Source organism: Triturus cristatus, chromosome 5_2 (genome assembly GCF_964204655.1).
Source record: "Triturus cristatus chromosome 5_2, aTriCri1.1, whole genome shotgun sequence".
In the NCBI taxonomy this organism is placed as follows: domain Eukaryota; kingdom Metazoa; phylum Chordata; class Amphibia; order Caudata; family Salamandridae; genus Triturus; species Triturus cristatus.
The window spans coordinates 448,702,811-448,718,964 of NC_140588.1; the positions used below are offsets into that span (position 1 = coordinate 448,702,811).

General features: G+C 43.2%; 1 protein-coding gene across 1 annotated transcript in view; it reads right to left on the minus strand.

Moving 5' to 3' along the window:
• Positions 1-16,154, minus strand: part of PKD1L1 (polycystin 1 like 1, transient receptor potential channel interacting) — a 1,386,277-nt gene that overhangs the window by 798,474 nt on the left and 571,649 nt on the right. Inside the window, exons 22-23 of the mRNA XM_085607392.1 lie at positions 13,139-13,360; positions 515-675 (exon numbers count right to left, since the gene is read on the minus strand). Coding sequence (XP_085463518.1) covers positions 515-675; positions 13,139-13,360 — 383 coding nt within the window. The remainder of the gene's footprint in view (positions 1-514; positions 676-13,138; positions 13,361-16,154) is intronic.

Consider the following 16,154-nt stretch of genomic DNA (forward strand, 5'->3'; position numbering starts at 1 on the left):
AGGCAGGCAGTCAGGCTGCTAAGCCTTGGCCTGTTATACTTTGTAGGACGTACCAATATTGTTTAAGTGGCACTTCAGTCAGAAGCTGGCTCACAACTGGATGATTCTTCCCATCTTACTAAAGAGGCTGCTGTCTTATAACCACATAATGCAAAAGATCCAATGCAGGGCTTAGTCCCAGTTAAGCTGTAAATTGGAGGGTAACTGTGCACGCCAAGTAGGTTCGTCTGAATCACATACTCAATTGTGGTGAAGGTTTGACCAGGGTGAATGAAATCCATGGTCTCACAATCCTATCCAAGGGGAGACGGATAAAATCCTTATAGCCAGCGATATAGATTTATCTTCCGTTTATTATGCTAATTCAGCGGTTAAATTGTATGATTCATTTGCAAACATACCCACATACCCCAGTAAATTCTGATATTTACATTCAATGTTCAGCTGACCTTTCTGTGATCTTGATTGAAACGGATGCTGCTCCTGGAAGTGATTGTGGATTGTAGTTGCTTACCTTCTCTCTGGCTGGATTCAGTTGCATTAATCAAATGCAAATTCCATGAATAAGAGAGATCACTTCTTCCCTGGCAGTCTGCACAAACAGCTTGGACAGAAAACTCCTGGTTCCAGTTTACAGAGTTGCCTTCACAGTTGTTACAAATTAATCGTGTAAGCCTATAAAGAAAGAGAACAAAATAACTGCATAGCTGTGGTGGCTGAAAAAGCTGTGACAAGTGAAAATAAACTGAACATTAATGTACAGGTATACTACCTTCATTCTTGCAGTTATTGACATCATTGCATCTCTACAACAATTACACCATGCTCTGCAGCTCCATTCCAAATGCTTCTCCTACACAATCCCCTTATTTGTAAGGGCCAGAGTTCTAGTAGCATTCTGTACCCCCTTGTGTGCATCCACAGGGCGCAGAGGCACCAGGGGACCCTGTAAGGCCCCCTTTGATTCCTCTCCGCCAGGGTTTTCATGGAGGAGGAACAGCAATGAAAACCCTGGCGGAGTAAACTCCTGATATGCTTGGCGGGACCATGGTGGTCCCACCAAGCCTATTAATGCCTCTACCCTGCCGCAACACTGCCTTGGGACGGCGGTTCCCTGGCAGCTGTGGTGGGCTGCGTTGGTCAGACCACCCAATTCCTAATAGGGCGGTCAGGAGACCGCCACCGGATCTCCCCCATGAGTCTGGTAGTTTATGAACCACCAGATTCGTAAGCAGGCCCTAAAAGTCTGCTTGCAGATTTGACTTAATGCAAGTTTCGTGCTGGCAGAATTAAAGAGAAATGTGGTTCTTAATGAACCAATAGTTGTACTGTTCTGTGCTGCAAATGCAGGATCTAAGTTCAGCGGGCCTCCACTTTCTCCAGAAACTAATAGATAAAAATGGTATAAAATAATCTAGCTATTGGAGCGGGGCAAACAGATCAACTGGTTGCTGAGAAGAGATGCTGTAAAACGGGGAGCTGATTTGAGGACTAATAGCATAAGGTGGGGGTGGGGGCAATAAATGGCTCAGCAAATATTATAAATACAAAAGGTGCAAGGCAGATGACTATACTACAGTACGTTGGACAGCTACAAACAATATTTGAGGTGCATATATTGTTCACTCTAATCTTATTTTTAATCGCTGATCAGTTTATGATGCCAGTTCTTAATCACATGGTTTGTAGAAGGACACCACACAATACATTCTTAATTATTATAAAGAGTGGGGGCCAGCTAGATTACCTGCAGATGCAAAAGATTCTCTGACAGGTTTGTTCGACTTTAAGCATCCCTACTTCACAGGAGCATAACGCAGTGTGTGAGAGACACCTGCCAGTTTTCCTTTTCTCCAAAAGGGGCAAAGATTTCTTTTGGGGCTCAGGAAATCTACTTGGTATGACCCCTAAAGTATAGGTGTATCACAACACAGTGACAACCCAAGAAGTCAAGCTGGAAGTCAGGAGGCACTGTTTAATTTAAAAAAACAATTCTCATTGCATGCTGATGCCACAATGCAATATTGCTGCATGTCACGAAACAATAAAACCTGAACAGAAGGAGTTAAACCCTTGAAATTAGAAAACAATCTTAATGCAAATTGCCATGTTAGAAATGCCCTGCCTGGAGGCCTCCACTATGCTTTTAATTAGGTCAGGACCCTGCCACAGGTCACCGCATCTGTCAAGCATTTCTATTAGTTTTAAACCTATACCAAAAGCAATAGATGTGATGGTACACGTACAAAATGGAAAATAGAAACGGGAAGCTGCTGATACACAGTGTAAGCTTACAATGGCCAACCTGAAGAGTGAGGGCCTAAAGTGTGGAACATATGTGCTACAAAAGTCACAATGTTAGAAATGGGGGTCTCTAGTTGGCAGAGGTAGGTACCCTTGCTTCTAGTCAGGGTAAGGGGGGATACACTCCTAAAATAACCGCTGCTCACCCCCTTTGTTGCTTGGCACGAGCAGACAGGCTCATCTCAGAGGCAGTGTGTAAAGCATTTGTGAACACATACAGTAACAAAGTGGAAACACTACAAACTAACACCACACCAGTTTAGAAAAATAAGTATTCTTTATTTAAATAAGACCAAACGACAAAAATCCACAATACAGCATTAAAAATAAGACTTTCAAATGGTAGAAATAGTTCAATTCAATGCAAGTTGTAAATGTGATACTTTCCTCACAAAGTACCTTAGGTGCGTCACGCAAAACAAACAAAAGGGTCGCGGGGAAGGTGATGCGTCAGTTCCTTGCTTCAGGGGAGGTGATGCGTCGGTTCCTTAATGAAGCGCAGGGGAGGTGATGCATCGGTTACTTATCGGAGAGGAGGGGATGCGTCGGTTTCTTACTGTGTTCCGGTTACGATGCGACAAGATGGCGCCTTGATCGGGTGCGATGCGACAAAATGGCAGCTCGATGCGCTGTGACGATCCAGTACGATGCGTGCAAATTTGCAGCCACACGGCAGGTGCTGCGACGGATTTCCCGGTGATGCATGGGGACCAGTGTGGATGCGGCGAGCTTCTTCCTGGTTGCTCGGCACGGCGTCCGAACCAAGTGCAGATGCGGCACACTTCTTCCCTGTGGCTGGGCAATGAGTTGGGAATCTGTGCGGATGCAACACGCTTCTTCCTCATTGCGTAAATCTTCCAGCGACAAACAGTTTCTAGAGGTCCTAAACAGCAGCAGGCACCTCTTTGCAGGTTAGAATTCTCAGCAAGGAAATTCAGGAGAGCTGGTGATGAAGTCTTTGTGTCCCTGAGACTTTAGAAGGCAAGCCCTTGGAGATCTATCTCAAGACGAGAAAGCAAACAGCAAAGTCCTTTTCTCCTTTCCTTGGCAGCAAGCAGCCACTGCAGGCAAACCGCAGAGAGCAAACAGCCCAGGGGCAGTATTCCTCTTCAGCTTCTCCGGCTGTTCTCCTTGTCAAAGGTTTCTCTTGATTCACAGAAGTGATCTAAAGTTCTGGGGTCTGGGTTCCCCTTTTTATACACACAAATTATTTTTTCTCTGAAGGCAGAGAGTGTCTATACCCAGCCAAAACCAGTTCTGTCCGCTTCCTGGCAGGAGGTGGAGCCAGCATTGTTGAAAGCAGACCTGGCCCAGGCAGGTGAAAGGAAAACTCCTCCCCCTACTCTAAATTCAACCCAGGTCCATTCAGCCCAGCCCTGAATCACCAGACTGCCGGAGCCACAGCCCTCTCCAGCCCCCTGTCATCCAAAAGCCAGACATGCAATACACAAACCTAGCAGAGGCATACTGGATGGTTAGGCAAGAAAATACCCACTTTCTAAAAGTGGTATTTTCAAACACAGAATGTGAAAATCACCCTCATTAAAAGATGCACTTTAACATTCTGAGTTCAGGCCTACTAAAATTTTATTTTTCTATCTTGTTCCTTGGGCCAGTTATGTTATAAGACCATTCTGGTCTATGCAATAGTGAAAAACAAAATTGGCAGTATTTCACTATCAGGACATGCCACACACATCAGGACATGCCACACACATCAGGGCATGTCCTACCTTTCACATAAAATGCACCCTGCCCACAAGGGTACCTTTGGCCTACCTTAGGGGTGATTGACATGTAGAAAAGGGCAGGTTTAGGGACGGGCAAGTGTGTGAACTTGCCAAGTCGACATGGCAGTCCCAGACTGCACACAGGCTCTGCAATGGCAGGCCTGAGCCACATTTTACAAGAGGTTTCTGTGGGTGGCACAATCTGTGCTGCAAGCCCACCAGCAGCATTTGACTTACAGGCCCTGGGCACACATGGTGCACTGTACTAGAGTCTGACAAGTAAATCAAATTAGCCAATCACGGAATCATTAATCCATTACATCAATTTACAAAAGGGAGCACTTGAATGTTGGCACTGAACAGCAGTGGCAAAGGGCCCAAAGCATCTAGACCAGCAAAAACAGATGAGGCAACAGCAAAAAATGGAAGGGAGACCAACGCCAATGGTGCCAAGTCTAACTCACACAATCTGAGATTGCTTAATAAAACACCAAGAATTATCCTAGAGGAGGCGTACATGACAAAACCAAGACAGTGCACTTACTGTATCACTGAGGGATTTCAGAGTGTACAATGATGTCAGAGTTCCTATGTAGCTATGAAGTTTTTGTGAATATGAAATTAAGGAAATTGTGTTTGCCAATATTCAGCCTTAAACCATGTTCTAGGTCTTTACAACACCAACAGTTCTAACTTTCACCTCACAACCTGGTCCAAGTTGAAATTGCAGATTTCAATATCATCCACCTACCGGTCAAATCATTCTCAGCGGCATGTCTGAAACAATTCAGGACTACATTCCCCTACACATTTCTGAGCTGCTAAACAGTAAATAACCCCATGCTGGAGTCACCAACTGCAGAGCATTGGGATCTTTATAATGATCTCGTCTTTAGTAATCTAAGCAAGATATTGGAAGGCACACCACATACCACATTCATGAGTAAGTGGAATACAACTGATGGAGCAAAGGTGCTTCCTCTCATTTATTTACGACAATTTGACACAGAAATGATTTGTGACACTATTTTCCATGAAAATGACAAACGTGTGTTGGACTTCATGTTTCAAGAAACACACAAAATAAAGTTTATTTAGGTACTGCATCATAAATGCATGCAGAATGTTAGAAGTAGTTTTCTGTTACACAAGTCAGTAGGTAAATATGAAATCTGACAATTTAATGATGTGTTCTTGTGATTAGACAAACGTGATAAACGATAACACAAATTCTTCTTCATGTCTCAGGTATGAATAGCATATTAGAATATATAACGTGGGCACTGAAAATGACAAGAGAAAAGTAAGTGCTACACAAGGTTATGATAAGATTGCATTTGATAAAATCTATCTTTGATGTGCCTTTAAATTTGTATGCTGTAACAATATGATGTGCAAAAGAAACTTACAAAATTATATATGAGAGACAGTGATATATTAGAATTTTATGAGTACCCTATACTTACATAAATTTATTGCAATCAAATTGAAGTGATATTAATATGGTACATTGCAAGATTAATGCATTATACGTAAAGAGAGATTCATATTTTAGCAGAAATGTCATTGTGTATGAGCAGTATTTTATTAGGGCCTCAAATTTGCTTCCTTTCTTAATATGAACTTATGAACTGAATAGTCTGAAGCCTTTGGGAACCTTTTGTAAAGTTACCACTTGTGTTCTAACTCACAATTGCCTTCTTTTACATTTGTAGCCAACTTGATTAGACTTGCAACAAAATGGTTCCTTCATCGAGAAAATGCTTGAGAATCGCCTACATTCTAAATACCACAATGATCAAATGACTAAACTACAGTGGCTTTAAGGAAACTGCGAGTAATGGATTACTTAATTCTTCTATATCTGTATACTTTTTACTTACTGCATCTTCTCATCCTATCGAGAGCAACCCATTCGACTGAGCAGTCCAACAAATTTGGTGATCTGAAGCGTAGTATACCTGAAATCGATGGAATATAATTGCTCAGATTTTGAAACTAATGGGCATCACCTTTTTACCAGTCTCGTGGTATAGAAACTGATGATTTGACCTTCCAGAAACAAAGCAAACTGTGACGAAATACTGCAATCTACTGCCCTCTGGTATGCTAGCATAATGGAACCTTTTCGGCTGAAAGGTCAGGGATCTGCTCTCCCCCCGCAGCTCCACTCCTAAGTGCCACCGCTCAGGTCTGCTGGCTGCAGTAGTCTGGTTTCTGTCCCTGTGCCTCTTTATCGTTCTGTCTCTTCTGTGCCCGTATCTGTATCTGTGCCTCATTGTTGTTCTGTCTCATCTGTGCCCGTATCTGTATCTGTGCCTCATTGTTGTTCGGTTTCTTCTGTGCCAGTATCTGTCTCTGTGCCTCATTGTTCTGTCTCTTTTGTGCCCGTATCGGTCTCTGTGCCTTTTTCTGCCTACTCTTTTTGGCCCCCTCGTGCCCCCTCTGTGCTCCCCTTCCCGCCACGGCTGTCCTCGCGGCTCCTACCCCCTGCCGGTTCCCGCCTCCTGACTCCCAGCTGCGCTTCCCACCCCCCTCCCCTACTGAATGGTTGCCTCTGTGTGGCCGCTCCACTGGCGCGCCAAAGGCAAGCCTGTCTGCGCCCATCCGTGACCAGACCGTGGCCAGCACCAGGGACCCTGGTCCCCCTGCCATCCACTGGTACGACTCAGCTGTCCTCCTCGCACTCAACCCCGGAAGAGACCACAACTGCCATAGATCGACGCCAAACACCACCCACGGCCATTTCTCCTGCCGACACTGCCGACAGATGCAGATATTCTGTCTAATGAACTGGAACTGGTCACAGAAAAAGATCCATTGGAGGACCGTAGAGATTTGGTACGATAGCTAAGATCAGGGATAGGAGAAAATTAGATAAATTACAGTGTCACATTAAAATGAGGCCCAACACGTCAACACTATTATACCACAAAAGGGCCAATAACCACCAACTAAGCTTTGATATAGCTTCACACACCATACTCCATTTGAAAAGTACTAAGTCTGATTTCAGTTATTCTCCATTGTCAGCCTTAAATGAGTTTTTAACACGTTTTCGTGACACAAAGGCATTTACAGCTTGAACGTTTTCTCATTAGTTTATCAGCAGTCTAGAAAACATGAGTCTGGTCAAGATGCCCTTTTAAGAAACTGGGTCTATATATACTGTACCAAAGTGAGGTACAGTGTTTATAGAGTCTGTAATGTAAGATAGAACCTCACTCTCTAAAGTGGTAGCTTGGTCCAGCAGTAAGGCAGTATCAGAGGACAGTGTTAAGCATTTGATGTACACACTCAGTTAGCAAATGAATTCACACACTCAAGAACTGAACTCTAGGCCAATTGTTTTTGTATAAAAAATATACAGTTTATTTCTAGAACCAAGCAAGCCTGGAACAGGTAAGCATTAAATACTTTTCAGTAACAAGTTACTGGATATAGAACTGTTTGAAAATGAAATAGGAATGGTACTTTGTTTGAATAACAGGGGAGCAGTAGTATGCAACACTTAGCAAATACTGTATATTGGAATGAATAGGCTGTTTCAATAAATTGCAGGTAAGTTACTTTTCGGATTACTTTTACTAACACAGTGCTGGATTCTAGATTCAGCACTGGGACATTTCCTGAAAACAGTTGAGAAAATGCGTTTTAGTTAGATGTACGATTTTTAAAGAATATTCTTGTATTTCAAAAGTTGACACAAACTTTTTCACAGAGAACCACCAATCTTATCCTATGGAAGGAAATTCAATTCAAGTTACTTTTACGTTACTTTTCCTACTCAGTGCTGGATACCTAAATTCAGCACTGAGACATTTCCTGAAAACAGTTGAGAAAATGCGTTTTGGTTATTTGTGCGATTTTTAAAGAATATTCTTAGTTTTCAAAAGTCAACACTTTGACACTTTTTGGGAGAAAAAGTGTCAATGTTATCCTATGAGGAAAAGCAAGTTATCGGTTTCGAGGTAAGTACTCTGTCTTTGGAGTTGGGGTTAGACTCAGGGGTCTCCCAGGGTCAGTGATGCACTTTTGTTGTACCCTCAGCGGCACTAGGGAGGCCGGGTGCAGAGTGATGAGGCCCAATGTTATCCTATGGAGGATAGGGGGGCTCTGGTTGTTGGCTGCTGGCAAGCAGGCCACGAGGTTGTGGGAGCAAAGCTCCTAGGGTTTAGCTCAGGGCAAGTTGGGGACCAAAGTAGCACCAAAGCTGCACCCTTAGCAGCACTAGGGCGGCCGGGTGCAGGGTGCTGTTTTGAGGTCGGGTGCCATGTTGATTTCAATGGAGAACCTCCGGGACAAAAACACTGCAGGTGCGGGGACAAGGATCTTCCAGGAGCGAACACCACTTCGAGGTGTAAGTTGGGATGTTGAGGGTTGGTTAGGCACCATTGGTTTGGGCACACAAGGCTGCGGGGCGTCGAGTGCAGGGGTGTGTTGGGACATCGGATTTTCTTACCCGCTCTGGTCGCGGTGGGGGGGGGGTCCTCTGGATTGAGGCTGCAGGCGTTGTCAGGAGGCTTGAGGCAGGTCAGGGGTTGACTGATCTCGGGTCAGGATCACCGGGAAGACCTCCTCGTGGTGTTTTTCCACACGAGCTCGGGCCGGTTTGGCGGAAGCAGAGTGGGCTAGATTCGCGTTTCCTGGCTGGCACCAGGAGCTGCAGTTTAAACATGTCCGGTGTTCACGGGAGAAACAGTCTGGAAAGTGAAGGTAGGCAGGTCCTCCGGGGTTTGTGAGGTTGCTGGCTGCTAGACACGCTGGGATTTCGCAGGAGCAGGTTCGAGGGGGACAGGCCTGTAGGGCCGGGGCCAAGTCAGTGGGCATCGTCCTCTTGTTAGCTCTGCACGGCTCTTCTTTTCTTGTTGTTGCTGGATCTGAGGAAGGAAGGTTCAGGGTGCCCCTAAATACTACATTTAGGGGTGTTACAGGTAGGTAAAGGGCAGGGACCAATGGGTCCCTTCCCTGGGGTGGGTACACCCCCTATTCTGCCACTCTCCAGGGGGAGGGGGGCAGGAGCGTGTCCCTGGTTGGCTGGGTCCCCCATCCTCAAGATGGCGGGGACTCAAGGTTGTGCTTCACCTCGCCCCCCCCCCTTAGGGGTGGAGTTGGCAGAGGTGGGCACACCTCTCTTCCTCACTTGTTTTTCCTGACAGTTCTCCCACCCAAAGTGGAGGGTAGAACCAGTGGGGGCCAGTTGCTGAAAGCACCAAATGGTTTGGGGAGGCTCACAAAGGCGGCATGCCTTTGAAGCTTCTCCTTCGTGAACCCTGCCCATCCTGGGGGAGGAGGCTTGGCACCTTGTCCCAGGATGTGCATTGTTTCGGGCCCCCGAGAGCAGCAAGCTCTCGACCCAGGGGTCCAGAAACATGTCTGGTGGTGGCAGCCTAAGAAGCCACTCATTCAGGTCACTAGGAGTTGGTCGAATTTCAGGGGCCATCTCTCAGATGCCCTCTGGTGTGCATTTTACACTAAATCCCACACTGGCATCAGTGTGGGTTTAATGTGCTGAGAACTTTGATACCAAACTTCCCAGTCTTCAGTGTAGCCATTATGGTGCTGTGGAGTTCGTAATGACAAACTCCCAGCACCATATACTCTTTAATGGTAGCACTGCACTTGCAGTGCCCAAACATGGATTTGGGTACTGTAGGGGTACAGGGCTCATGCACCTGTGCCCTTACCACTGGCATAGGGCACCCAGCTAGAGGGGTGACTGATGTATTCCAGGGCAGCGGTTTGTGGGCATGGCACACAGGGATGTGTGCCATGTTGACTCTTCACTTTGCTCTGCACCAAGGCACACAGTCTGAAAAGGCAGTGTGTGAGTGTCAGGGTATAGGGCCTCTGAGGGCAGCACAATAAGTGCTGCAGCCCTTAGAGGCCTTCTCTGGTCACAGTGCCCTGGGTACCTGTGGTACCATTTACCAGGGGCTGACATGTGGCCAGAGATGCCAATTGGGTTTAGGGTTCAATTCAGTTTTAGGGAAGGAACATAGGCCCTGGGTACCTGATTAGCAGGAGCCCAGGGCACACTCAGTCAAAGAACATCAGCAATTCAGCGAAAAGTGGGGTCATACCATGCAAGAAAGAGGCACTTTCTCACAGCTCTAAATATCTGTTGCTTGAGTTTGCAATCCCTTAAAAAACAGAAGACAAGAGGCGTTTGGCAAAATATGAACAGTCTGTTTAATTAAACATTACAGCCGGGAGAACAGTTACAGGCACATGGTCTGATGACTGTCTTATTTTACAATCTGTAAGCGTTCTTCTTAACTACAAAATCTTGAGAGTTGTAAAAGTTTATGGTGTATCCTATATGGTGAGGAATGTTGGTTGCTGTCTTTGGAGCCTTAAATTTATAGTCTAATAGTTACCCACAGGTAGGTCTCAACTTTGTGGGGACACAATGCGGCCAGTATATAACGTGTACAGATTTTCGGCATGGGGAGCGTGTCATCACTACGTGTGCTCGGTCATGATTGGCTATGTGTTGCCAACTCATGTGGCATCTGAATTTATGGTGTGTTTAGGAGCGTGCGTATCACCTCAGGCCATGTGCACTTTATTGGGGCAATCTCCCGTGACCATTTGTAATGTCACTGCGCCTATCTGTAGAATTGATCAAGAGTTTACTGCCCGAGTGTTTGCCTGCCAGCGAGAAACCTCACCTGTAACCTATCAATCAGCAATCCCCGGTTCTAGGACTCAGGGCCTGCCTAACTACAGATATGCGAGTCTAGGTTGATGTAGAGTTCACAACGGGTGATTTTGATAATAAAGACAATATTGCATTTTCATCAATGTATGTATTGGATTCCATTTTAACACATCTACATCACAGGGTCATCTGGTATACATATGAAATATAATGATGAAATGTGCACAGATGTGACGCATGTGAGGGCACTGGTTTTGACTGGATTTTTCCACCTCGTTTCTGCCTTGCTCATCACTTACAATTAGTTAGATTATGCAGTGGTCAGTTTATTAAATAAACACTGAGATTTGACCATTCAGATTAGAGATGTCTACACCCCTGAGTTGTCCAAACCAAAGTCAGATTCCAGGCTCCTGTCCTTCATGGACCAAGGCGGGACCTATGGAGCTGAAACCAACTTCAGTTTGGCTCTGCTAACAGAAGGCTTCTTCTTCCTTGTCTGGACGGCTGAAGATCTGATAACACAGATGCACTCTGTGTGCAGGTATACAGAGTGACAATTAGAACACCTTCCCTGCAGGAAACGTTAGATGTATTTTCATGTTCTCAGACTAGAGATAAGAATTGGTGTATGAATTAGGAAACCAAGTGATAAAGCCATTATATAAATGTTCATTGTGTTCATTCTCATAGTAATCCTGGAAATAGCAATCTGCTTCATATGTCTCGTGATAACAGTGCATGTATTAAGTCCTAGGCTACTACAATAAATGTTTTTAAACATATATTGCATCATTAGTACAGATGCTTCAATGTGACATTCTAGGTACAAAACAGGGGTTTTCTGAATAGCACTGTGCCCATTGAGAGTGGAACTGTTTAATTTAGCGAAAAGCACTTCTCCCCAATGAAACTGGGCAGAATGCAGGTCAGTAGTAAACCAGATCCACCTTCCTCATACATAGTGCATTGAAGTTATTCCTTGGATTATAGGGTAGGTGGATCTAAACTAGGGGTGGGAGGTGAACTCCGCTTTGCCAGCAGAGTTCGTGGAGTTTTGCCCACTCCTTGCTCCACGTAGAGAGCGGAGTTCTGAAAAACTCAGCAAAGTGGCGCAAAGCACAGTTTTTCCTCTTGCGCAGCGCGCCAACCTTAAGTTGGCGAGCGAGGAAAATCATACGTCAGACCACCCCCGGTGAGATTTATCAATGCAGGTAGTTGCGGCAGGTCACTACCATTTGCGTTGAGGCAGCTGCGGCACGAGTAGAACATCTACTCGAGTGGCAAAAAGAAGCAGCTCCCTCTTGTGCTGCATGTAGTGCAATTTACGCTGATTTTACAGTGTGGGACAAACTCCTGGCACTAAAAGTCAGCGAGACTCACTGCACTCTGCCGCTTGCGGAATTCTGCGAAGCGCAGTGGAGTTTTTTTCACCACTTCGCGGAGTTCCACCTAACAGAATATCACCCAGGACTAATTTAAACCTGTAGGCTTAGGGTATTTCCCTTGAGGAAGTAGCAGCTTCAGGCCTAAAAGAGGAAACAAAGTGCACCAGCAGACAGCAGTAAGGACCTTCGCACCGGACGATGAGGTGGCCTTTGCAGGAGCATCAATCCTACCCTTCTGTCAATGTGTTATGAGACAACAGAAAATCCAAATCTTGCTGAAATGCATGACTGAGTCTGCTGTAGACTGTTCTAGTGTGGATGGAATATATCCCCTGCATTCAGTAAAATAACAGACATAATTAAATCACAAAAATGTTAACTTGTGATGTAGCACATGGGTCTTCTGTGTCTCCTTTTCTTTTTAAATATACACACACCTGAAACACTTCACTCTCAATTGTAGAGAGATGCCAATAGATTCAGCTTGGATTAACAAGCTGACTTGGGAACCAGACTGAAATTGCTGAATGTTTGGTCCCCATTTACTTTAGGATGAAGGAAACATGTTCAATTAGGTCAGAATTGAAGCAGATGTCCGGTAGGAAATCGTGCTAGCAAAATTTCATTATAAATCTGGATTTCACATTTCTGTATAAACAACCCCACTTCTCCCTCTTCTCTCCCACAGATAAACGAGATAGTCAAGAGAGAATTCTGCTGAGCAAGTTTAGAAAGTTACCTTCTCTGTTTAATTACAGACTCCGCATTTAAGAATAACGGACCATACTGTTTTTGAATGATTGGAACAGTGCATACAAAAATGCACCAAAATATGCAAATGTTACAGAGTGCATTATCTAAACCTGTTTGAACCTATACAGAAAGACTACATAGTACTTGCATAGGTTCTTATGCTAACAAGTATTCTGCAACATGCATTAGTCTTTCTGGGACACACATAGTTAAGTGGAAAGTTAATTCTATATTTGTAAGTTTGGTAAATACATTTGGCTAAAATCCTCACTAAACAGGATTGTGCTGCTGTTACATACCAGAGTGTAGGATTTGAATAAACAGACAGGAAAACTTGGGCCTCTGATGAGGTGCGATTGCCACTTGAAACTGTCAACGTCACAAGAAATTGATCATATCCACTGTCAAGTAGGTTAGTTTGGAGAGTGATGACATCAGAGCTGCTATGAAAGGGATCATGCACTGTGCTGCTGAAACAGGACTGATGCGGTCTGCTTGCCGGAGCACACTTCCAGATGAACCTGCGAGAACATACCACATTGGGTCAGAAAAATAAACTAACTTACCTTTGCCCATAATTGTGTTTCAAATGGGTACAGAGGTGACAGAGTCAATCACTCAATCATTTACAGAGAGGACATAGTGATTGAAATAAAGACGACACTGGGCAGATGCACTATCAAGTGAGCATTAATCACAGTAGTAAATCCACAGAAACATGAATAGAGGAACAATTCGGCTGGTGCACTAAAGAGGCCAGTGAACCAGGGAACAGTAAACTCCAGTGATCAAGGTTATGGAAATACCTCTGCAATTAATATGCCAGACCAAGCTTTAAGGCCAGCTTCTGCAAATACTTGGGTTTCAGCCGCCTAATGTGATCCAGAGACCGAAGTTTGCTTTGCAGTCAGATGCTGGTTTTCTGAAGAACTATCATGTTTTGTTATATCAAGTTCACCAACTTTAAAGCAGTTAAAAGAAATATTGTGAAACCTGGCTCATTCTAAATAGAACCGCACAGTGAAACAAAACAGTCTATGAATCACGATTGTTCCAGATGTACCTCCTTTGTAATTCCTCAGAAAACTAACACATGATTAAGGGATAAAGAAATTCCAAATTGAGTAACTTCCGAGTTTGACATGGGCACACCATAAATGAGGACGACTAAGGACTGGCACTTCATCTTTTTCAAAAATATGATAAAGAATACCAAATACATTTTCAAATTTGTTTGGAATCAATACAATTATTTAGAGTAACATACAAAAATGAGTGAAATCATTGTGCACAATCTTTGCATGCAATTTTTCGTGCCTAAAATATTTCATCAATTTTCTGACAATCTGTTTTACATTGTCATAGCTTGTAAGTGTTGCTGTTAAGGCAAACATTTATGTAATATGATCCCTGACAGCCACAAATCTAATTATACATCCCACTAGGTCAAACATGGACAGTAAATGAGGTCACTGAGCCAAATATGTTATTTTCGTCCCAGAATTAGACGATCAAGCCAAACGCCTTTAAAACAAGTGGAAAGAAGGACACACTGGTGCTAGAGGTGCTGCAGCACCCCTAGATAACCTTAAAACAAAATAGTCAAAGAGCAATAAAAGGTCACTTTAGTTAAATTCTTCCAGCAGGTCCTTCCCAAACAGGCTATCAAATATTAGACAAGCTCATTTGACAAACTGCTGCATTTTAACACAAATAATTATATATTACTTCTCTCTCTCTGCAGTGTTCAACTCCAACCTAGAGACTTTCTGTATGTGGTACACTGGTTTTTAACAAAGTCAGTAACAAGTGAAGGATTTTCCAACCCACATATATACATAAAAACATTTTTTTGCTTTAAAAAGTGAATGTTAAAAGTATTTCCAACTAGTCCAGCAGCATGCAAAGTACACATGAGACATGGACCCTTACTTCTGAGGTTCGATGGTAACAAAGTGGGTTCAAACAACAAAAAACAAATTAAAACTTCAATGCACAAAGTATACAAAGTAGTAGATGTTGTTTAATGATACAACACGTTATTGAAAGTAGCAACCATGATTGCTATTGGTTGGATTATCAGTTTCTGGTTAGACACTGGAGGCAGCAGTGTGAAGGGTGCCTATTAACAAAACCATTAAAATATTTATGTGTACTTCAGAAGTACTCTTCTACATACTCTCTATGCCTTAGTCAATTCCGCTTCAAACACCCCATTCCCCATTTGTATAAGTGCTAATGTACAAAATGTATATGAATGCTCTTTACATTTTTCCATTATATTCCCATTTTAAATGTTTCGGGAATAAAAAAAAGCCATTTACGAGTATGTAAAAGAGTACTACAGAAGTACAAATTTAAGTACTCTAAAATGCTGTCATGAATAGGTCCTAGGATGTGTTTGATTTTAAATCTCGTAACAACGAAAGCATTTTAAATAATAAGGTGTTAAAAAAAACCTATGTGATTCTCCACAACAGGTTCAAGTGGTAGAAATGTATTTAAACAACAATAGAGAAACTTTGAGCAGCTTTGAATGGGACAAGTGGGTCTTGGTGCAGTGTAAAGTTGCCGACTCTTTGCATGTCCCAAATCACAAGAGAAAATGTAATTAGATACCTGAAATGAACTAAGCAAGTTTCTTATTTATTCAGTGATTTCTGAAAATATTTCACTTAAAATTTCTTTTAAAGAGTGCCTTTATTGCAGAACTAGAGAATCTACTCACAGTGTGTTTGATTATCCTAATAATGACGTTTTAATGAATATAAAACCATCCTCGTTTAGATAATGTACTTACTCTGAAGAGCGGCGATATTTCTAACCACGTGCTATAACTGTATGACTAACAGATAATGACTTTAAACTGTGATTAATTCCATCCTCATTATTGTAGAATGTGATCTTACTAGAAACAACAAAGTAATGTATGCACTAATGTTACATGTATAGGCATTTAAATATAGCTCTTAGTCATTCCTACACTTGATTTATTTTAAAGATTTACTGTCTGCCACACGTAGTATGAATTCAATACCTATGTACTAGAAACCTATATCCAGTTCAGTTTAAATGTGCACACGCATATTTATATGTGCACCACTGGATTTATGTTTAACTTGTCCTCACAGTTTAGGCCTGTATTTCACCATGCTGCAAGTCTGTTTTCCATTTTCTGCTAACAACACATTTCTTGCAGGTATTCACATGCATTGTTAGTTTAGAACAGATACATTACTATTTTAGAACTAGGGGAAAGAGCCTATGGATAAATAGAGCATCAATGGAAAGGTCTATTGAACAAATGTCACAATC